Source organism: Empidonax traillii, unplaced genomic scaffold, assembly GCF_003031625.1.
Source record: "Empidonax traillii isolate 1590-97213 ecotype Southwest subspecies unplaced genomic scaffold, ASM303162v1 scaffold86:size2944007, whole genome shotgun sequence".
Taxonomy (NCBI): Eukaryota; Metazoa; Chordata; class Aves; order Passeriformes; family Tyrannidae; genus Empidonax; species Empidonax traillii.
This window is the reverse complement of record NW_020955279.1, coordinates 316,418-341,196: the sequence shown is the minus strand read 5'-3', so window position 1 is coordinate 341,196 and position 24,779 is coordinate 316,418. Positions and strand designations below refer to the sequence as shown.

General features: G+C 45.2%; 1 protein-coding gene across 1 annotated transcript in view; it reads right to left on the bottom strand.

The window, feature by feature from the left end:
- The window catches only part of APCDD1L (APC down-regulated 1 like), a 19,349-nt gene extending 7,728 nt beyond the window's left edge, over positions 1 to 11,621 (bottom strand). Inside the window, exon 1 of the mRNA XM_027881237.1 lies at positions 11,300 to 11,621. Coding sequence (XP_027737038.1) covers positions 11,300 to 11,336 — 37 coding nt within the window. The 5' untranslated portion in view covers positions 11,337 to 11,621. The remainder of the gene's footprint in view (positions 1 to 11,299) is intronic.
- Between the last annotated feature and the right edge of the window lie 13,158 nt (positions 11,622 to 24,779).

Sequence of the window (24,779 nt, the reverse complement as noted above, 5' to 3'; positions counted from 1 at the left end):
GAGAGGGAGAGGGAGAGGGAGCGGAGTCAGCGCTGCGGGCCCGGCATCGGCCGCCGAGTGCCCCGAGCGGCTGGAGAAACATCCCCCAAGGCGGGTGAACTTTCAGCTCTTAGCTGAGCGCACAGTTTTGTTTTTTTTTTTTTAATTTCGCTCAGGTTTTCCCGCTTGAGTTTCATCTGAATCCAACCGTTTTTCAGATGAAATCTTCAAATAAAACCAAGCGCTCTTTGTTCGTGTTCTCTCTCTTTCTCCCCCTCTCTCTCCCGGGCTATTGTTGAGGCAGTGACTGGAACAGGGAATTACAGCATGGGAACATTGGCCTCGCCTGTCGCCCGCCATAAGGACAGTAATTCTGTCACTTACCTCATTTCCCATAACAACGGATGTTATTGGTTTAGGGAATGTGTGAACACTCAGCTAAATCCTGAAGACCTTTGCATGCACACACACTCATGTACATATATTCCTATATATTATTCACTCCACTTAAGCTAACCTCTCTGGCACTCACCGTGGGCTTGCTTCACTAAGAAATTCGGGATTTGCCTCTTCATAACACCATGGAATGAGCTCTCAGGGAAGCTCCTCCTGATACCCTACCAATTCTCTGCTGTCCTACAACTGCCCTGCCTGGCAGAGCCCCGTCCCTGGTCCCAGTGGTGCTCAGCCCAGATGGGGGTTTATGAGCCCAGACAGGGTTTGCTTGCTCCAGCTGTACTGTGCAATTTACCCAGGAGTGTGCTGGACATTTTCAAGCCAGCCTTTATTCACTCCATACCAATGGTAGGACACAGGCTGATTTCCAGCCCGCCTATCAGCTGGAACAAAAGATCCTCAGTGCCTCTTGTCCAGGAGCTCAAGACAGAGTCACAACTGCTCATCTTAGTCCCTGTGTGCCTCAGATGTACCTTGATATAACCTGAACCATCCTGCGACCTTTATAGGGAGATTTACCAGAACCAGACCTTTCACTGGGAAGAGAAACCCCAAACCATGTGGCTGCACATGAGAGAAGAGACAGGTGAGATCATGCAGGGCTTGGAGAGTGCAATCACCTTCCTAAAACAAGTGTTTGTGGATGAACCAGGCACACACAGATCTGCTGCAAACCATGGGCAAGCTCCGAGCTCTGCTGAGCAACGTCAGCAGAATTCCCTGGTTCACAAGCTCAGGATGCAACACAAACATAAACACTCAGGGTGAGAATCACAGCTGGGATCTGCCAGAGAGGCTCTGCCAGCCTGGGATTTCCTGGTACCTCACTATGTGCTGCACTAGACTGAACTAGCTGGAAAGACACATTATTTAGTGTTTGGGGCTCTTTTTGGAGCAGACTCACAATTCTAGAGTTCTTACTGTCTTTAAGGGCTGGATGTGGCGAGCAGGCACATCCAACTCCTTCACAACTGCTTCCACTAGTGCTTCCTAAAATGCAGTTCCTGTGAGTCTTCACACGAAAACGGGAAAATACTGGATGACAAAACCCATTGCTACTGGTTAAATCTTTGGTTTGGCAGCTGCAGGGAGTGAGGCTGCCCCATGGGCACCTATTTAGTAGGGCCATTGGGAGCTGGGCATCTCCATCCTCATCTCAGTTCTGCCAGGACTTTGCTCTGTGATCCCGTGTGCTCCCTGCTCCCAGGGCTCTTTTTTTACTCATGTGCAGGATATGCCAAGTTTCATCTGACTGCCCTGAGAGGCCCAATTACTGGCAAAGCTTTTGGAGAGCCATCAGAACAAGGGCAGTCCAAAACTGAACCACACTTCAAACAAACATGACATTATTATCCTAGAGAATACAATAAACTAAAATAACTGTATTTGTACTAGAGGCAATGGACATAAGGGTCAGATTTGCTCTTGCCCATAACCACAGAATGACCCTAGAGGTGTCAATGCAGTGTATAGCTATAGAATATACACAATATAACCCCTTTTTCAACTCTCTAACTGTGCTCTCTGTGTGTTTATTGCAGCAGAAGCTTCAATATCTGACTGAACCCTTAGTGCTACTTTTGGCAGAAACACTAAAAGTCTGCATTGTTTGGGAGCACAGACACTTTGGCAATGCAGTCACTGCATTTTGACACATTCAATAGAAAAGGGAATTTTTATAATCTGGATCAAACTCCATGGGGAAAGGGAAAAAAAAAAGGGGGGGGGAAAAAAAGCCTCCAGAATGTAAATATTGGACAAGATGGGAATTCCTAGGGATTTTGTCTTACTTAATTGTACACAAGACTCCAAGCTGGATGCATCCTCAAACCAAAAGCTATTGGCTTGTGTCCAAATCTTGTGGCTGCTTTTTTCTCTCAAATACTCCAGCCCAGCCCCACCAGATCCAAACATCCTTTCAAGCTGGAAAAGTTTAGTTCCAGATCCAAAATCTGTAGTTAGAGCACATCTCTATTCCAAGAGCAGCATAAAGTGGCTGTCACTCATATGTCACTCTGTTACTCAGCCCCTGGTGAAGCACATCAGAGCAGCTCCTCTATCTTGAGAGAGACACAAATTAACTGCTCTACAGAGTTCTTGGGCAAAGGAAGGAATTATTCACAATTCATCTTTGAGACAAAAATACTCATTCATAGGAAAATCTTAAACAAACTCCCCGGCTGTGATCTCTTCCCCTCACTCCTATCCCGTCTGTCTGTATCGATTAACCACAAGCGTTTTCGGAGAGCTCCTCAGCACAGAAACCAGACAAAACAGGGGCTTTTTCCAGCTTTCCGGTGCGTGCTGCATCCCAGGGAGCGGCCCAAAGTCTCTGAGCAAGGGGGCTGCACAAGCACTCAGGCAGCCAGGAACGGCAGCACCTGGAAGGGCAGCTCATCCCTGCAATCAGCACTGACTGAGTTGAGCCTGGGGACAGCAGCAGCGACAAATACTGACCAGCTGCTCCAGTGCTCATCTGTACAGGACCCGTGGCACCAAATGATAGACAGAAATGGAAATTCCCCACAAAATATACGGTGGTAAAATTAAGATAAAAGATCCCCAGCCTGGGAATGAGAGCCTGCTGGTGGGGTTGTGCTGCACAAGGGCTGTGCGCCCCGGATTCAGACCCACTTCTCGCTTTCAAAGGGAAAAAAACATCAACCAAGAGATAAATACTGTAATATTCCTTGCTGGAAACAAATCTTGTTTGTGTTCCTCCAAGCAGATTGACTTTGGAAAAAAGCAAAGTTGAGTCACACATCTGTTTCTTAATAAATGGAGGAGAAAATGCATATATTACAGTTTGCACCAAATTAGTTACTGTAGATCAGCTCTTCTCCACAGCTAGATTGCTTAATCTGTTGCATGTTATTGCCTCCTATGGCCAGAATTTATTATTCCCATTTATAATTCTAATGTTTCAGTTAGTCACCCATTCACAGGGATAAGATCAGGGCCTGAAGTCACGGAGCATTACACATTCCTTCATTTAGAGATGACATAAAACCTTTGATATTTTCTGAGGAATGTTCAGATTGGAAAGAAATGGGCGATAAGGAACATATCGATATATTCTGCATAAGCCAATTACACTTTTCCACACAGACTTTCCTAACAGAGCAAACCAGTGTTTCTTTAGCATTTTTCTCTCCTGAGAGCACACAGGATGGATTTTGGGTTAGCCACTAAAGGAATAAGCATTCTTTTAAAAGCAAACGAAATGGTTGTATTTAGCAAATCAATTTTTCTTGCATTTGTGTGGAGATCAAGTTAGTGGTGCTTTTAATTCACTCAGAATAAGGCATTCCCAAGAGAACAGCTGTGTGGAATGAGATACATTTTATATTACGATATTATAAAGTTATAAAACTTAAATAACACCCACTGGGGGTGGAAAACTGTATCACAGCAGAACCTTGCATTTTGCCTATCTGCAAACTGAACCCAGTTCAGGACAGGACTTAAGCACATGCTTAAGTCTAATTGGTTTCAGTGAAACTTAAGCATATGCTTGAAATTAGGCCAGTACATGAGCATTTTTCCTGATTAGTAATGCCTCCCTGAACTGAAGCCAGAATGTGGTCAAGTGGTTGAGGGAGGATGCCAGTGCTTTCACTGGAGTACTGTTTGGCTTCTGGAAAAGTATTTCTATTATTCATCCCTTCTCTCATTTGTCTGTAAAACGGGTATATTCACATATAGCTGTCTCACCAGTCTGCTGCTCAGTTCAGGCTATTTATAAAATGCTTTCAATTCACGGGATGTTTCTCAGTCCTGCTTTCAGGGCTGGCACAGTCACTGTGCTGGATGGGAACTATCATTGCAGAGCATCACCCGGGGTTTCCTGTGCACAGCAGAGCATAATCAGGGATGAAATTCTGCAGATCCTCAGGGGAAACTCAGCCGACTCAAAATCCCAAGCAGCTCAGGATTTTAGAGAAGTTTTCAAAACATACTTTCACCACATACTTGTAGCTCAATAGCAAATGGGCTCAGACATCACAGTCTATGGTTTCAGCCCAGCTTTGTTCTGAGGCTGTGACCGTTGTCTGATTTGTCTCACGTCCACAATTAAAATAGTGAAGGACTTGTGGTGAGTTGCCTGGAGGGTTTTAAGGCACCAGAGAAGTAAATAGTTTGCTCTTGGAATCACAGAATCATGTACTTCTCTTGTAAGTGTCATGTCCAGCAATAGATGACAAGACAGATGGGATTTGTGGTAGGGTAGTGGAGGAAAGAGAAATACCTCAAAGATCTTCTTTGGTATAAACTACATTTAAATAAAACGGCCTCTTAAAACTGCCCTCTCTGGCTTTTTACCCAAAGAAAACCAGGCCTAGCTCTATGAATGAGATTCAAGGGTTTGATCCCAAATTCAATGGAGTGTGTAAATAGGAAAGATCCCAGGACTGTACCAACGCAGCATCAGCAGCATATTTAAGAAGATGCCCATCCCCACATACTGACACTCCGTTTGGAGAAAGAAGGGATACAAAGAAGAAACGGGATAGGGAATGTCATGGAATTATTTGAGTGGGAACGTACCTTCCAGATCATGACATTCCCAAATGTGGTGAACCAAGCAGGACACGTAAGAGCTGGCATAGAGGACATGTGATGACAAATGAAAGCACCAGGGGTGGATGTGAGTCCATCTTCCCAAGAGATCTCCTACAGTTCATGGTGACCAAAGCATCGTGATCTTCAGCTACACAGAGCTCTACTGAACTACACACTTGCTGTCCTGGCAGATACAGGAGCCATTTCACTTTGTGTTCCTCCCAGAGGATGTTCTGCAGACTTGGAAAGAGGGGTTCTGTGTTTTTTCCACAGCTAAATTGGTCAGTGCCAAAAGAACAGAGAACAGCTGAGCAATTCCCCACAGCCTTACTGAGAAAAGTAAATGGGTTCAGGCTACACCAACATCCCATGGCTTGTGTTAAACTTTGATTGGTATGGCCACAGAAGTTTGGCACAGGTAAATAGACAACCAAAACACAAAAGAAAATGAAAGAAAGAAGGGTGATGCTAGAGCTTTTCTCTTTGAAAACTGCTGAAAGTTTGAATTTCAGCTTGGTGAGATAGGTGAGACCATGGTGAGATGACCTCAAACCCCTGGGTACCTAAACAGTGAGAACACATGAAGGAAAGCATTTGTTTGCAAAGCCAAAAGCAAGCAAACTCAGTCCAGGGCTGAACAACACCCGGGGGGCACTATCACAACTCAGTTACATTGTTACAATTGTGGAATTCACATTCTTACCAAATGGAACTATTATCTCTATCTTCCTTAATTTAGATGAGTTGAAAACTCATTAGAAGGAACAGCAGACGGATGTGAAATTAATGCCACTCTGACGTTTCGAATGTATAGAGCACCCATGCAGGTTTTGGCAACCCCTTCACCCCCCTGCCCAGACACTTTATTAGTGGCTATCGTGGCCATTTGTAATACTGATGGCTAAGCATATTTTTTCCTGGAGTGCTTTGAAGAACGGAACAAGCAATCAGCCATGGCTTGGCTATAAAATGTCAACCTCATTTCAAACGTCTAAATCACTCACATGGACCATGAGCGCAGAGAGGACCACCCACCACATAATATTAACATAAATACAGCGTTTACCCAAAGCAAAATGAGCAACTGGAACTGGCGGGAGTTGAGAGCAGAACAACAAAAAATGATGAGGGGGTGGGAGGGATTGAGTTACGAAGCAAGATTAAAAGAGCAGAGGACGTGTAGCCTGGCTGAGCTAGATGGACATGATAACAGCCTATAAATATTCACAAAGCACAAACACCAAGGAAGGGAAGGAATTTCTTGCAGCAAATAAAGAGATTCTGTTGGGAGTGAATGAAGAGAGGAAAAACATGTGGCTCGTGTGTGAGGGTGAACTTCTCGAGGCGCAGTGTTGTGGGCAGGGCAAGTCCACTTGCTTGGCAGGATTTTGAGGGATTGAGCAAAACATGAGTTCAGCAGGGAAGAACCCGCTCTTGGCAGGGAGCTGGCAGGATAATCTGAGTGGCCTTTCAGTCTCCCACTGCCATGGAGCCACCCCAGCTCCCTGCTCCCACAGGAGACAGCTGCTCTCCTGTGTGAGCACATTGTTCACTGTCCTACTCATCAAAATCACTGCCTGGCTTCTCTGGGGCTAGAAATGAGGCATTTGGGTGTGCAGAGACACAACCAACTGCAACAGGTACCGAACTGCTGGCCACAGCTGGGAATCCCAGTGGGTCCCTGCAATGTCAAGTACTCACTGTTGAAACTTTAAATCCAGGAAATTAGGTTATAAACCCACTAAAGCAGGAACGATCCTTTTGTTCTCTCTTATTTAACACCTAACACAACAGGACTCCTGGCTCTGCTGCGAGGACACTGTTTACAGTAATAAAAATAGGATCTAATAGGATCTAATAGGCTGAGGCTACTTGGCTCCTGAGAGGCCAAGGATGAGAGGGGCATTCCAAAGCAGTCACAGCAGAAGGTACCCTCAGGAACAGAAAGCTCTGCAGAAAGGTGGAAAACTGATCCAGAGCCCACAGCAGAAACACACACACACACATTTAACTTAGAGCCACAAGTGACCACAGAAAAAGGTTACTTGTTCAGCTAAAGCACAGAATTAAAGTTACTTCTAACATGTGCTTTGGGGTCTGGGTGTGGTTTCTAGATAGCCTGAAATTTCGGTCTACTGTTTTGCCTGTCAGCATCAGCCAAGTTTTGATGTGTTCCAGTTCTCCTAAACTCTGCCGACAGATGCTGAAATCAAAGTTGACATTCAACCTACGTGCTGCATAATCTAATAACGGCACTCGTGCTACTCAAAGCTAACCAAGCCTAGGAGCTTTTCTGCTGCAAAACTTCCCTGTCATTTATGTTTTCATCTCTCTTTTCCAGGCAGACTAACTGGGGAAAATGATTTTTTTTTTTTCTCTGAGAAGCTTTAAAAATAACATGTCATTGTGTTTTTGTATCAACAGGGGAGATCCAAGCTGTAACCTGCCACGTCGAGCACTTGTGGATTTAGCAGGAGTGTGAACAAGGTGAATCCAATTGTCTCAGTGGGGAGCTTGGTGTATGCATTGATCCCAGAGTGCAGGGTGAAAACCCGCTTCCAAAGACCTCAGCCCCTGAGTTAGGCAAGGCCAAAATGTCACACATTTGTCTGTGTTTCTTATTAACCCAGGAGAAACCGTGGGGGACTTTTTCAGTGCTTGACTAAAGGGATACACTCAAGTTTAAAGCACTGGTTTAAAATCTAAACTGGAGCAAATCTCTTCAAACACTCTGTGGTGAGACTCCCCCTGTTGATTTATGTCTCATCACACCAGCTGTAAGTCAAGAGCTGTTGTTGCACTGATCCAACTGTCTATCCAACAGTGCCACAGGAGCTGAGCTTCTCTGCTGCATTCTCAGTTTCAGCTGAATTCAAACTGTGATGATTTAATAAGCTGTTCACCAAAAATTAGAAAACATCAGTATGAGAGACACGATTATCACACCATCACCCTGCTAAAACTCAAAAATAATGATGAATTTCAACCCTCTTATCACTTCACACTCCGGAGCTTTGGCATTTCAAACAGACATCAGACACAGAAACAGAACTTGTCTCATTTTTTCATTTTAGAGCATGAGACCTTTTAACTCCTTAAAGAAAAAAAATCCCACAGATTGCAGATTACTAACCCCTCAGATCTTACACAACTTAAACTGGGAAGAGAAGGAGCTGTTCTATGAATCATATTTTCAGTTTCTGGCAGCACTCTTAGCCTAGAGAAGAAGGGTTGCACATTGAAATTCTCACATTCTCACCGTCAGTGTCTTGGGATTGTTATATCTGAGAGACAACATCTTAAAAATCAGGAAGTTTCTCTTCTTTCACACCTTTATCTTCCTCAGCAAACGAGTGAGAAATCCCAGGCACTTGTGTAAGAGCATTGTATAGGTGCTCCCTAATTTTGAGGTTGATTTTAGCAGTGATTGTATCTCGTCCATGAAAGCGTTGTCTTTACAGATGACATATGCTGTGTTGTGGGGAAACACAGGATCCCACTGAAAGCAAAATCTCCTTCCAAACTTTGTTCTGCCAGATGCAGCCTCCCCTAGCATTGGATTGCAGCTTTGGTTTTCTTCACAGCAATTTCTGGCTTTTGAAAATCTCCTTACTCAACAATTTGTGCTTGTGGGGAAAATATAGAAACCACACCATATTTTTTTCACTTGTGTTTTTTTTTTTTTTTTTTTTTTACTTCTCAGCCCTGTTTTTATCTATATCCATATACTTTGAAACGTGGCTAACCTATAATTATTGGAAGAACAAATAGAGTCATATCACACAATCTGGCATGACACATTAGCTGTTGATTTTTTTTTGGCCAGCTTGAGAAATGAAGAAGAAAAACCTCCAACTTGGTAAAAATAAATTAGCTAAATAAATATTACCCAAATAAATATTTGAACCAAAGACAATGATGTTGGTTTAATAGTAACTACAGATTTATGCATGAGTAAATACACACATCTCTATATTGAATGTAGTACTATCACTTCTGGGATTCTCTTTCTAATCTCGTAAGTGAATGCAACTGGTGATCTTATCTTACCTCAACACTGTCATTTTCAAACTTAAAAATAAACATTGGAAGCAAGAACAGATCTTTTATGTTAAAACCACGCTGGAGAAGCTACACATGAAAAATATCAGCGTGGTGTTATTGGAATGCAAAGACTTTAATGAAAGCTTAGGTGAAACTCAGCAAGTCTCTGGGGACATTTCCAGGAATGAGTGATTCTTTTCTGGGGGAGACTCCAAAATCAGATCCAGTTACCTGACTAAAGTGCCTTTACAACTAATTATGCACTGGTGTCATGCTCATGCTGATTTTCAGCTTTATGCAAAATGCAGAATGCCAGTCTTGCTCACAGTGAAGTCACTGGCAAACCTTGCTTTGATTTTAATGAGTTCTGGGTCTGACTGAGCTCTTTAAATAGTTGTCTTAAGGTCCAGTTTCTGTTCCTACTGAAATCATTGGAAATTCTCTTACCGATATCAGACACAAGAAGCTGAGGGTTTAAGTTAGACAGGACTAAAAGAAATTCTGGAGAACTGAAGGAAGAAGTATTCTAATTGGACTTCAGTGACTAATCTTACATAGTGCGGTATAAAAGACCTCTGAGGAGAGCAGTTTGAGCTAATAAAATACACAGACAATACACGTTTCTCAACCTGTTTAGCCTTATCTTTGTGAAAATGACAAGACCCTGCAAAAGGAGAACAGAAAAGTTACCCAACAGAAGTGCCGTGCTCAGAGATTTCTTCCTGTGGTCTGGTCCTTTACTCTTCATGCAAGTAACATCCAATAGCTGTCACTACAGGATTCTTTTACAATGACCATTAAACTAAGCCCTGAGTCGGAGAGGCAAGCCAGTGTGATATTTTGCTGCCCAAAACCTCAGAGGAGTGCACTAAGTGGTAGAAAGAAAGCTAGCAGGAACCCAGGTGCCTGGATTTCCAGTGTCCCGACTGCACAGGGCCCTCAGGGACATCCTCCTATCCTTCCTTTCACCTGCCCCTTCTGTTCAGGGGTGCTGAGTTCTGCTTTACTTTTCTTAGGAAAATACTATCTGAGGATGGAGGAGCCTCCCTCAGGCTCTGCTCCTTGTTGTAAACAGAAATAATTTCGTGTTTTTTTCACAGCACAGTTGCCTTTGTTCTCCCATATGGTCTCTTAAGCCAGAACCTTTTCTTCTGAAACTGGTCCAAGAACTGTGGGGTTGAAAGATGCCTTTTTGAAAGGGAGCCACAAAGATGCAGCCTGTGCTGCTCTGAAGGTCTGTCTGCACAGCTGGGGATCAGTGTCATGTCCCGGGAACAGGAGACTCCTTATGAGGCTGTCCCTTGCCGGGGCAGGTGCTGGGTCCTCCCGGAGATAATACCGAACTCTCAGTGAGAATCACCTCTAAGTCCTTCCTGCAGCGAAACTCAGCTCACCGCGCACCGCGCTCCGGACCGGAGCAAGCTGCGATGGCACAGGGGATGCCCGGCAGAGCTTCTGGGGAGGGGGCAGCGACCCCCACCACTTTGGGAGCCCCGGTTGGGAGGCAGAGGCTGAGCCCCAGCCCAGCACCGCCCTGGGCAGCTCAGCACCGTCCCGCCAGCCCTTCTGGCATCCCCACCCGGCGCACAGTCAGAGGGGGGCACGGGAAGGGTCAGTCCTCCCTCCCGGCCCCACAGCTCGGGGGCAGCATCCCGGGGAGCCGGGGTCCCTCTGGGGCGCTCCCTGCCCGTCCCCTGCTCCGGCCGTGGGCGGTGGGAGCTGCGGGGCAGCGCGGGGATCGCCCCGGACGATTCCCGGCTCCTCCGCGGGTGCGCACGGCGGGGACACCCTGCCGGGCCGGGCAGGGACCGAGAGAGCGGGGCCCGCTCCGGGCACCGGGTGTCTCCTACCAGTGCGGGGACACCCCGGGAGCCCCGTCCCAGAGTCGGCCCCACCGAGACCCGCCGTGCGACTTCCACTTGCCCCCTCCTCGCCCCCTCCTCGCCCGCTCCTTGCACCCCTCTCGCACCGTCCTTTTGCCGTTTCTTTGCATCCTCTTTGCACTCCCTTTGCAGTTTCCTGCATCCTCCTTCCCAGTCCGCTGCGCTCTCCTCGTACCCTCCTCGCACGCTGCTCCTCTGCGCTCCCCACACCGTCCCCTGGCACCCCAATTCCCTGCACACCCTCAGCAACCTCCTGCCCCCTCGCAGCGCCCTGGTGGGTGAGGGAGATGCCGGGGAGCCCGCCGGAGGGGACGACCCCGACTCCGCCACCCTCCTGCTGCCCCGGGACGGCACTGGCGGCCGGTGGCACCTACCTACGAGCAGCCCTGCGAGCCACCAGCACCGGACCATGGTGCCCGCTGTGTTCCCCGGCCAGAGGTGCCCGCGGAGCTCAGCGGGGCGCGGGGCCAGGCGGTGCAGCCATGGGCCGCCTCCGGCGCACCGGTGCCCGCGGCGGCGGCACCGCGGCTCCAGCCCGCAGGCGTCCTGCTCAGCCCGAGCCTCGCGGAGGGAGAAAGGGGAAAAGAAAAAAAAAAAAAAAAGAAAAAAAAAGTATGTATTTTAAAATAAAAAATAAAAAAACGCCGCAGCCCACCCCGCCTTCACCGCGGCGCAGCGCGTCCCCCTGGCTGCTGATGGCTTTAATGGAGCTTGGCAGCCACAGGTTCCCGCTGCCAGAAGAGGTGGAGACTCGGCCGCCTGCGCCCCACATGCGGCCGCGCACCGCACACGAGGGGGAGGAGGAGGAGGAGGAGAGGAAAAGGAGGAGGAGGAGGAGAAGGAGAAGGGCAGCCCCGGCCGGCTCCGCAGACCGCGGACGGGCACCCCCGAGCAGAGCCCACATCCCCGGCGCTTCTCCCTCAGGGACCCCACCCGCTGCTGAGGGGTTGTCTCTGCACCCCGAGGTCTTGGAGGCACCTGTGGGGCTCGGGCCAGCTCTTCGTTGTGGGACACTCTGAGGGGTTCATTCCACCATCCCCATGCCTTGAGGGGATCATCCCCCCCCATCCCCACCCCATGAAAGGATAATTCTCACATCCCCACACCCCACAGGTGAGGGGATCATCTACACATCCCCATGGCCTGGTTCTTCTGCCCACAGTTTCCATTACTCTCTCAGATCCTCCTTCATCCCCAGCCTCAGCTGCCAGGGTTGTCAAAAGAATGGGGCTAAATCCCCTAAAAATCCTCTCAACATTCCACATGGAAAAAATATGGGATCTTTTGGAGGCGACTCTGAATGCCCACCTCAGACGGTGCTCACCCACACCATCCATTCCCATTCCATTCCCCAAATCAGGCCCTTAGGACAGAGCTGTGACTGATAAAGGGCTCAGAACTGGCTCTTGGCACCAAGTGAAGCACAAATCTGAACTTAGACGTGTCTGGGACAAAACACTTCTTCTCCTCTGTATTGTGATTAGCAACAAAGCAGCCTGTTCACTCCTCTTGAGCACGTTCAGCAGTGTGTGTCCCACAGTGTGAGGGCTCAGCTGCCTCTGGAAGCAGCGAGGGAAGAGGCTGAGCTGCCATAGCCCTGCCAGGCCAACCCTCATGCCGGTGCTGGCACTAAGGGCTGGAGTTTAATGCATTTTTCCAGGCTTAAAAACTAGGTTCAGTTTTTACAAGTGAGGCAAAGAAATCAAATCACGTGCGTGGCCCCAGCAGAACCCCTGCACACTCACTTTTCCTGGTGAAACTGGGGGTTTCACCGAATAAAAGGAGACTTTAGGGGGGAAAAAAGAAGCTTGTCTCCAAGTTCATGGCACTAATCCCACTGATTGCAGTGGGGAGAAGTTAAGGCCCAATTCCACAGTCCTGTATTTGCTGAGCAGGGCCTTCAGAGAGCTGGGGTGAGGTCTCAGTGCAGTGGGTTTAATGACTTTGTCAAAATTAATGCATAACATATTTAATGTGAAGTGGGACAAACTTATCTGTCATGGGTGTATAAAGAATTAAATTTTAATGATACTTGCCAAGATAAAAAATAACAAAGTCCATTTGTAATGCAGGCACTCCTTTTTGTAGCTGATGTTTTTATCTCTTTTCGTTTCTCAGATTCCCCAAACCAGTCATTCCCTGTAATGTCCAAACCACTGCGGTTTTATTATATTTACAAATACATAAATTATCAAATGCATAGGCAAAAAAAAGTTGTCCTTTATAATGAAGCTAGAGAGGAAGGACTAATTTCCCAAGAAGTTTCCTTTACAAAGCAAGGCTTATTCTTTTCAGGTGCAGACAACTTAAATGAGGAAAATGATGGAACAGGTATTCTTCTACCACTAACAAACTTCTTTTTTGGCTATGCACCTCTCACATGACACTTCAAACTTCTAATGATATAATCTCTTTCATTTCTTTTGGAATATTTGTTCGAGGGGAGGAACAAAACCAGAGCAGAGCAGATTTTACACAGACGTTTGGAAATTTTAATAATCATATGTAAACTATCACAATCTTTTATCCCATATCAGACTCCCAGGGTGCAGTGATAGATTTCATTCATATGGTCTCTTTCATCCCTGCAGCTCCCAAGGGAATTATCAAAGCGACCAAATCATGAGCACCTTTTCAGGGGGGGAGGAATACCTCCTGCCACCCTCGAGCTGCAGAGCTGCCCCAGTGCAGCTGCTGAGGACGAGCAGAGTGCCACAGCCTGTCAGAAATTCCTCAGGGATTTAGACAGGCCATCGAGTCTTCCAGCCTGGAAACCCGCCAGGACATCAGGCTTAAATTCTCAGCTTGTGTAAAAATCACTGGGTAATCTTCGGCTCCTGCCGAGGACCAGCGATGTAAAAATGCCTATAATTTTTATTATCAAATAATTACAGGCTACCTGCTGGGCAAAGCACGTGGAGGGAGACAAATGACTGCAAATGGCCTGTAATTCCAGCAGAACTATGTGGCCTGATTTATGCATTCAAGGAGAATAAAAGTTGTTCCTATTCTGATTCAGGGGCACTTTACTGCCGGTGCTGTAAATACTAACACAGCTGCAGGGTAACTGGGAACCAGCCCAAGGTGTTTTTACATTAGCTATGCTTCACTTGCCTGGCACCTTGTGTAATATTCATTCCTGTGCAAAACAGGTACAGAATATTTGAACTCAGAATCCTACACTCATGTCAGCTATACAGGGCAACGAGTTGTCCGGTTCCCAAAGGCCAAATATTTTCTCTTCCCTTTGCCAGACTAGCAGGGATAGGCAACCACACGTGGAGGCAGCAGGCCAGGAAACCAAAGATTGATCAGCCAACAGCTCTGAAAATACTGTTTGTCTGAGGAAAGGCATCCTCTGAGTAGATACTTGGGTCCCCAAAAAGCCCTGTCCATAAGCCATAGCAAGGCTGCTTCTGAAGTCCTGTCTCAGAGGGGCAGTACCAGGGGATATACTGGGTGACCTGAAAGTGCTGAGTAGGTGCATTTGCAACTAATGTTTACCCTGTAGAACCACTTGCACTCTATTTCAGTTTCAGGGGTGTGTTTTATGGGGTGATGGGAATTAGTATGCCCTAGCAGCTCACTGGGACAGCCTAGAGGTTTAGGCACAAGACTCCTACAAAGTATTAGTGAAAGTGCAGTATTAAAAAAGATCTTTCTTAACATTCAGACTCTGCTTTCAGGTGATTTCAGCTGCTATGGATGATCAGCTGTAAAATGTTATTCTGCATCAGGATAGACTTTAAAGGAATAGCCAACACCCCTCTCTGTGCTTGTGAATGACTCCCAGTCTATGGCTTCTTTTGTCAGGTCTTGGACAAGAATAGATGGAATTGAATTATATTTTCCTCTTTTGGGGGACTTGTGGGAGAAGACCTAGGTGTCCCTCATGGAACTGCATTGAATCTCACTGGGAAACTCTGGAGGGAGCTATATACATTTAACACTCTTGGGCTCACCAACAGATGCTCCATAATGCACAGCTGGCAGGTGGGGACTGAAAAAAATCAATATCTAAAAAAGCTATAGAAATAAACAAACCTGTAAAAAATTCTTGGATTTCTCAGGAAAAAAAAAAAAAGGTGCAGATGCTATTCCTTTTAATTAAGTAAAAAGAATTGTAAAAAGAATTAATATGTGCAGAGGATTCTTCATCAGAAATACCATGAACAGAGCCTTTATTCACTAAGTCTCAAAACATGGTCTTTTAAGGGAAGACAGCAGCATCTGGGACACAGGGACACAGAGGCCAGGGAGGATATGTCTTGCTTAGACAAGCAAAAGGTGCCATCAGTGCCTGTCTCAGGGCATTTCCCAGCTATAATGGGCAGTACTGAGTACCCTCTTTCTCTCAACTCAGCACAGAACATAATTCTCTGCTGTATTGTTGCCACACTCTTCACCAGTAGTAAAGAAAATGTACCACTGCCCTCCTCACCCATCGTTCCTTACACCCACCTGATCTCAAGCAGGTAATTTCCTCTTGCTTTTCCTTGATTGGCAACAGCCTGGTTGGACTTGGCCATTTGAGGCTTGGTGGATAAAGACAGAGTTTTGGTTGTCTTTAGTTGAGATGGGCACCTTCTGACAGTGGAGCAGTGAAGGAAATATCACCTTCCTTTGGCCTGTAGATTTTTCTGTTCACTGAGAAGTAGCATTTTAAAAAAATATTGCAGAGTCACGTGATGCATACCCAGTTCATTTTACTGAGCAACAATAGCAAAATGTGAATAAACCTTCCAGGGCACCTGGCTCAGTATATGTATTTATCTACTAAAAGGCACTGGAGTATTATTTACATGCTTAGCTGGAGTTTGTCCTTTCTAGAGAAGTCTGGACTGCTACCTGTTATACTTGGCTCATGATGATTTAAATAAGAATTTATAGACCCTAAACCATCTGCAAAATGTCCCAGCTCTTCAAGGCCAATGTAAATGCAGTGAGGGGGGAAAACCACAGAAAGAAAAGGTTAACAAGGTTTCTCCTTGCCTCCCCCTTGGCACATTGTATAATTAACTTTATAATGTCTGAGAGCAAAGGGTTGAAGCAGATAAAGTTCCCACATCCTTGGAGATAATCGCAACAGTTTGTGTAGCACATTACACCAGAAGCAGCTTTGTTTGGTGTCACTGCACTTCACGTTGCTGGGAGTGTGTGCACTGCAGGGCCCTGAGGAGCACAGGCTTCACATCTCCACATGAAAGCAGCTTACTGTGATTTATATCATCGCGCTAATCAGGAATGCGCATTAATTCAAGGTCGCTTTTGGGGCCTGGGGAAGAAGGAAGAATCAAAAATGAGCCAGCTTTCTATCTCGTGCAAGGTGCCACTGTTTTCCAAAGTGTGAAGGAATTAAGTGTGCCGTTGGTTTTTGCAGCTCGAGAAGAGAGCTCTCTGCTGCAGCGAGAGCCATGAGTGGCAGAACCTTCTTCTGCCCCTCGACTCTATCAGCATTAAGGAAATTTAGAATTTAAATAAATCTTGAAATTCTAGCCCGCGTTTTCTTATGAATGACAGATCCTTCCTGCCCTCAGTCCACCACATTTCTCCAAGCCTGAAAGCTGACTCTTCCTTCTCAACAGCAAAAAGTGGGAAAGACGTTTGTGGTCTGGTGGTTGCACCATGGGGTTGGAAAGCACAAGCAGTGGTGTTTCAAATCTGGGCCAAGTTCCTTGTTCACCATGGACTTGATCCTGCCAGATACTGAGCACCCATTGATTATCCAAGGCCAGGCCCTCACACAATTCATGTGAGTCCAAGTTCTTGTTCCAAAGCCAAAACTGGGCCTGTGTTCAAAAAAATTGGTGCTGATTCTGTGGTTATGCTTCTTCCTTCACAACCCCAGCAGTCCAGCATTCATTTCCATACTCCCTTCTCGTGGCATGAGGGCTGGGACAGTCATATCCCAACACTTAACACCTCCAAAGCCCTGATTCCTTATGAAAATCTCATTTTCCTTCTCTATAGCATTTAGCTTTTTCAAATTAGTGGGAGGTCCAGTTCTCTTCTGCTCCTGCCCATACCCAGGAAGGGAGAAGAATAACAACCTGGAAAAAAATTGCTTTTATTCTAGTGAATTGCAAAATCACCGCTAGCTCTGACTTTTTCTAGAGGAGCAGCTACCATAGGTACAGGCGTAATCTGTACTGAAACTGTTTTTTTAAGGCAGCATGTGGCTTAGAAATAACAAGGAAGCTTAATTATATATCTAGTCTGATTGTTGGGCAAGTAATAAAACCTCCTCGAGGATCCATTAGGATTGTGGGAATTTAGGTGCTGGTGTCTTTAATAAATACTTAGATGTGTGATTTTATGTGTGTTTTCCACGGACCTTGTGGTGACTCTGAACTAATTCTAAAGTTCTGCAAAAAAAAACATAACCAAGAAAAGCAGGTCTATTGTCAGGGACTCCATGGGGGTCCATGAATCCAAAAACACTGGAACCCACCACGAAGATTAATGGGTGGATTATTTAGATTGGATGTGGCCTCTTTTTTCACATCCTTTTATGTAATCCAGTTTTCAGTGCAAGGTTTCCGTGTGCCAATTGCACCACTGCATGCAGCAAACTGCACAGATCTGCCTGATATCCAAAGGTCTGGGGCTCCAAAACTGCATGGATCTGCCTGATATCCAAAGGTCTGGGGCTCCAAAACTGCACAGATCTGCCTGATATCCAAAGGTCTGGGGCTCCAAAACTGCATGGATCTGCCTGACTCCAGAGTCTGGGGCTCCAAAACTGCACAGATCTGCCTGATATCCAAAGGTCTGGGGCTCCAAAACTGCACAGATCTGCCTGACTCCAGAGTCTGGGGCTCCAAGCGTGGCCTTGGCCGTTCTGCAGAGACAGAGAAAATAAGAGGGAACTTGGGCCATCAGCAAAGAAAGGTAAAATAACCCTACCTTTGTTCAGGGACTGTAGTAACCATAAGCAGCTGTTAAAACAGATTGGAGCCCAATCTTTCTGTGGTCCCTCGTCCAGGGCTGTTACAGTAAGGCTTGTTTTCTCCTCGTTAAAACAATCATTTACTCTTTAGGTTGGGGAAGACAAATGTTCTCAAGGCACATAACGATATCAGCGAAGATAAATTACAAAGGCCACCAGCCAGACTCGTGCTACTGTGAGGAACTCATCATAAATCGTTGCAGCAGACACGAATCTGCCCCAGCAGCAGTGTGAACATGCACCTGCTCACGCCCGAGACCAGCCCCTTGCATGTCATACTCCTGCAGAGCACGAGGAAAGCACTTAATCACTTCTTTAATTCTTGCTCTACCTACAAAGTATTTAAGGATATGAAGTTTAGTTCAGGCCTTCCACGAAGAATACCCTTTTATAAGCCCGAAATATTCATTGCACCATATGCGTTTTTTCTGGTTTATAAAAGTGCATTTTCCCTGGCGCTGTACAAACCTATCACAGAATGTTTTCAAAGCTTTTTTTTTTTTTTTTTTTAAATGCAGAAGGAAGTTATAGAAGGAGAGGTGTCTCCTGAATGCCTTGGATTTTATGGCACACGTTCAGCAGAGGGTGCCCCATGGGTACCTGGGGATTCAGCGTGCTTGGCAGAATGTCTCACTTGCACAAACCCTCCTTGCTGCCCCATAACAACCACCAACTGTCCCAAACTGCTGACCTATTAACCAAACAAACTCTGCTAAATATTGCCATCTGTAACTGCACTATTATTTTTCTAATTGCTAAAAACATGTCCTTCCTGCATTCAACAGCCTCTAGAAGAGATTGTTAACATCTGGGTATTTAGCACAATAGAGGCTTTAGAGTTAAAGGAACATTGTCCAGGTTAGCCAGGGAATTTGGCCATATGTATTTTTTTATAGATGATTCTTTTCATGTTGCCCATGTTACATTTGAAACTGTGAACCAAGGACTCTCATGAGGATTAAGTCAGCAGAGAGCAGAGTTCATTACAGAGAGAAAAGATCTGAGAGAAGATGGATGTTACCTTGGATAGGTGATGATGGACTGGGACTGCTTTTTGACTGGTGTACAACCTTCTGCTGAGGGAATGGGCGGGGGGGGGTAGTGGGGAGAAGATCTCTCCTGGTATTTTCTGATGTGGTTGTATGGGATAGTTTAGACCCCAAAAGTCCCAATTGCTCCAGCTATTTTTGGATCAGTGTATGAAGAGTGCTCCAAACCCTGCTTTGCCTGTGGCTTCAGTGGTGAGGGAGTCCATCTTACTCATGGCTGTAGCAATTTTCAAAACCCAATTTTATTTTCCACCACTAATTGCAAGAGGTTTTTTCTTCCTCCTTTTTGCTTACTGTGGAGGACAAGTAATTTTTATTCCTGTTTCTAGACAGCTTCAATTCCTGCAGTTGTGAACTCGTTTGCTGTTATAGCATTTGTATTTTAGGCATGAAAAACAGATGTCTAGACCCATTAGTGTTGGGGAAAGAGATTTCTTTGGTATTTGAACTATAAATATGGCAAATTTCGCCTCATCTTATATTTTGCAAAGCTTTGTTTTTACAAAAGTATCTAATCTTAAATCAAACTGTGCCTCTGTTTAGTTATACCAGTCCTTTGGAGCCAATACAGTCTACCCCATCAGCAACAGTTTAGGTATTCCAAAAATAAGATGATTATAAATCTGTGCTCTGTACCCCCCCATCCCAAAATCCTAGGGACAAAGCAGGGATACTCTGCATTGAAAGAAGAAGGATTTAAACCCCAGCATCTCAGAGAGTTGCATGTGTGCTCCAGCAACAGTGATATTGTTGGGCTCAAGAGCCAAGAGTTCACACAAGAGGTGACTCCTGCGACTTTCTGTGCCAAATTTTCCCTTTTTCTGGATCACCACTGCAGCATCACCGTGCACAGCTGCCTGATTTCATGGATGCTGAGGAATCACAGCTACACCAAGGCTGCAATCAGCTGGTGAGGCCGTGGATGTGCTGCAGGACAGAGGGGAGATGGGACCTGCACCAAGACCCAGCCTGAATGCAGAGCTGGCAGGGGAGCTTTGATCCTCTGAAAACAGAAAGTGCAATTGATTCTCCTCACTTGTGACTGGTGTTACATTTCCTGAGCTGGACAAGGGTGGTCCAGATGTCCATGACAGATTTTTGCGTAAGCACTTCACATTTTTGTTTTTCTAGCTGTTTGCTCTTCTTCCCCGGTTTAAAAAAAGCTCTTCATACACTCTTGTTGAAATCACCGGCCTAAAAAAGGACTTACATCAGCCTTTAGCCTTCAATAGTTTATTAGATCTCTAGCTGCTAATGGGGAAAATAGACAAAATTAGGCAGACAGGAAAAACTGTGGGACAGTTATTTATGTGAAATTTGGGTCATTTTTTCTTTCGAACAAGTTAGTACAACCATATGGTGGAAAAAATACGCCAAGTTTTACCCAATCTACTCACAAGTCAAATAATTGGACATATGAACTGATTATTCAACTGCATATGCATTTTGAAGAATCTGGAGTATTATTTTTAATGGACGGGATTCCAAATTATTCAGACATTCTGCAAAGAGTCAAAATGCAATAAAAAAGTCATGATTCTGTCTCCATCTTTCTGTGTCCACAGCCATCAGTGAGTGCTCGTGCGTGGACTTGACCCGGACTGACTCGAGATATCCTGGTCAGCCAAACATTGTTCTTGGTGGGAGATCAGCATTTCCTGCCATGCACAGTGTGACTGCAAGGACAGAGCCACCCTTTCAGGTCTTTTTAAGCTTGGAGAATACAAATGCTGCTTAATCCTTTTAGCTAGGTCACTAGGAAGGTGTAAAATTCTTATGTCATGTTAAATAAATAAATGCTGTGGGTGTGTAGCCATAAACTCCCTTGAAAAACGCCGTTCTTTATCATTGGCAGTGCCACCTTCCTTAATGCATCATTGTGCTCAGTAGTGATATCTTTCCCTCTGGAATTTTTACAGGATTGTTCCTTATTATTTCTCTTTGTAGGGCTTCTCAATAAAGGACAACAGAACACAATGGCCTTCATAAATCTCCCCACAGAGCCTTTGAGATAAACGGCCTCCGGCACGCACAGAAATATTTACCTTTTCCAGGCAGCTCCAGGACAAGGACTTGCAGGGTCACAACAGGGGTTGTGTGAGACAATCACAGTAATAAATAATATATTAATACTGACCATGGTAAGTTATCAGAGGTTATCCTTTGACATCTAAGGAAATAGAAAGTCCCTGCTGTACAAATATTAGCCCATCTCTCTGCTCGTGCCCCATCCGAGGCCCTCTGGGCTCCGTGGAAAGGCTGCTCTGCCTCGCTGGGCTCTGCTCACCCCTGTGTGCCTGCAAGACACTTATTGCTCTGATAATAAAAATAAACTGAGCCAGTTCCTGAGCCACTTCTGAGTTCGCTTCTGGAATATCAACTGTAAGCTCTCATTCTCTTATTTCTTGATTGGTGCATTGAAAATCAACGTTTCGTGGTCACTTCTAAACTGTAATCAAGGAGAAATGACCCCCAGTGGGCATTTTAATCTTGTTTCTATATTTTTAAAAGAAATTAAATGTTAATTGCTGCTAGGTAAATTCATCTAAAACATTGATTTGCAATTCATCTCACAAACAGTAAGAAAATAAAGATAATTGTGTGGCATTTCCTGCTGAATAAAGGGAGCAAGGACTTTTTTTCCCAACCAATATTTTTTAAATAAAGTATTTCTTAAAGATCACTGTTACTGTATATTTTTCAGTGTCTGTTACTTTCAATTGCCCAGCTAAGCTGACTGCAGTAATTGTTAGGAAAATATTTCTCTCCGTGTCTCAGAAGTGACTGTGTAAGAACTATGACTTTGTTTAAGGAGAGATTAAAAAGTAACCAGAAATTGCCATGGCCATATTCAATAGGAGCCTGAAAATATAAAGCCCAGCTGCTTCAGGGGACTCGTGTGTGACATCCCTGCTGCTGCACAGCCCGAGTCCTCTGAGTCCACTGAAAACGTCTCTGTAAACAGTGAGCAAAATCCTGATGGTTTCAAATACTGCTTTGGGTCTTTTCTGACAAAAGCACTGGCGTTTTTCTCTGAAGCAAAGAAGAAGTGGTGAGGATCAAATCTTCTACGTCATTGCAATCACAAGGAGAAAAAAAAATAAATTGAAAAACGTCTCTATTATATAATCTACACATTAACAGGTGGAAAAACAGCAACATAATTTAGCTTTCGACACAGAAATGTCTTCCTTGGAGCCAAGCAAATTCACTCTGGTGTTTAATCTGAACAGTTGCCAATTTTCTGTCTGTAATGGGAACCCAGTGGAAACTTGGGGTGGGGGGGAGAAAGAATTAAAGATAAATGCCACTTTTAGTGCAGAAGCTTTGTCTAAGCAAATTACATAGGGTTTGGCAGAGCAGTCTGAGGGGCTGTTCTGAGATCAGCAGTAGCATTCCCTAGGGAGAGAGCTGGTTTGCTTTGGGGGCCTCTGCCAGAGCACCAGGTGATTTACCAAGTGTGTAAAATTATCATTATCTGATAAGAGTTAATCACAAAGGCGGTTCAGGCCCTCCAGGCTCACTGGCTCTCTCAAACACTCATTCCATGGTCTGGACCAGACATTTCAGGGATGCTCTGCAGCCACTGGTCCATGGCCAAAGCTGATGCTCACTCCTATGCCTCAGGAAATGATTAGACAACCCACTCACTGTGGCCCCGAAGGTTTCCTACTTTGAAAAAAAACATCAGATTGCAATAAAAACAAAAAAATACTGGGACTAAAAACTGTTCACAGGACAGGGAAATGCACAGGAAGGACTTGTGGGAGTGGAGGATGGGTTTGTATTTGGTCAATAGACCCATTTAAAATCCAGAGGGGGTCAGAAGGAATGTTATTTCCTAAATTTCACAGATATTATTTCATTAATAGGGAACCCTGAGATGTTCAAAGGAGGCAGAGAGCTAAGCTGCCAGTGTCATTGAATTTTAATGATGGATGTATTCCTAAGGCTCTTTCAAAATCTCAGCTTTAATGTGTTGCTTCATGCAAGGCTGGAAAGCTTGATCCCAAGCAGTAATTAAGTCTTCTAATCCCAAGAAAACTACATTAAACCAGAGCTCCTGTTTATAGTGATTAGACTAAAGCTACTAAAATGGAAGCTTCCTCAGAGAAATTACTTTCCTTTTTTTATTGTTAGTGTTCACTAGGAATCAAAAGCTGCTAAGTGTGGTAAATATAACATTGAACAGGCTAACAATGAAGTTTTCAGTCTAATCAATCTCTCTGTTACTACAGCAAATGCAATTATTTTAATGGACTGCCAAGATAAGTAAGAAACTGAAATCTCAAAATTTCTCTAACTGCCTGTTAATAGTGGCCTTTCCTTCATTTTCTCCTTTGAAAACATTCCAAGAGTGTTCAGAACTTGAGTGAAAGATCTCCTTAAATATTACCTAAGAATGACTTTTGCATTGGCCACTTCAAATGAAAAAAGAAATACAAAAAAAAATCCCTCAAACACGCACACAAAAAAAACCTCCCAAACAAACAAACAAAAACCACCTAAAAATTACTGCAGCCTTGTCTCTTGCAAGCATGATGAAAACAAAATCTGCATCAATAGATATCAATAGATATTTGCAGGAGGAGAGTCAGGGTGGAGAGGTTTTCCACTAGATTTAAATACCTTGGAAAAACTCCATCTCGTTTGGAAAAGGCCCTTGGCATGTCTGCCGTGTCACGGGGACAAACAGCAAGAAATCCTCTCGCACCATTTGTCCTTCTGAATGCCAGACAAGCTGCAGTGCCCGGCGGGGGATGCCGGTGCCAGCCTCCCCTGGAAAACCCCTCCGCAATTTACAGGGGATCACTGAAATCCATCAACCACCAAGAGTTACTGAGCAACAGGCATTGCTGCCAGAGCTGCTAGGGCATGAGTGAGAGCCCTGTGCCATGGCATTGCTCTGGGCAGGAACCTGCAGCCATCCTCCCTTTGCCCGGGTCACAGTGCCCTTGGGGGGTGTTGTTATATCCACGGTGTGTTTGGGATGTTGCTGCTGCCATCAGCCCTCAGGAGCAGGCTCCCTGCTGAGCCCCTCGCTGTCATGCCTCAAATCATCATCTGCCATCATTCCAGGGCTGTCCCAGCTTCTACGACACATCAGCAGTGACAATAATGGCTCTCAGAGCGAAGCTTACACAACGTGCCCATTTACGTAGGTTTCTAATACATAACATTATAAAACTTGCCCATTTCTGCGGTTTCCTGCTAGTGAAGAGCTGAGTTTCAGCAATCAGAGGAAAATGGGCCAGGGTAATTCTCCTCTATGCTGGTTGTTCTTACCTGTCACGTTCCTCATAGATATTTCTACGTGCCGGCCCTAGGACAGCTGGAGCCATAACGAGGAGCTCCCAGAGCCTTCCTTTCACAAAGCCTCTTCCTTTCAGCTTGTTTCTTAAAGAGAAAGAATTTCTCCACGGTAAAGGATTTCATTGCATGTCTTTGTGAAGAGAAAGCTTTTCAATAAATGGAGGGGCCAGGAAAAAAAGTTACAATACACCTGGTGTTAGAATATTCTCAGTGCAGCCTGACTGGGAAAAAACACCAGTGAAGGTGGTTCAGCTATGTGCTCTGTTACATGGAAAGACCAAACCAAGTTGTGCAACATCACCTGAAGAATAAAAAACTAGAAAAGAGGGAAGTGTAGGTGCTGGAGCACCTAATTGTGGCACAAGAGCAATCCAGGCTCTGGCTTAGAAAAGCCAGGCTCAAATCTCCTGTTACTGAGGGTACACGAGAGCAGATACTCAGATATTGTAACAACTTACTTGCCCAATCTGTTTTTCAGTGCTTTTCTTAACTTGTGTGAAGTCAGGTCTCAGTTGAGGCAGAAATCCTCTGCCTGGCTCTGTA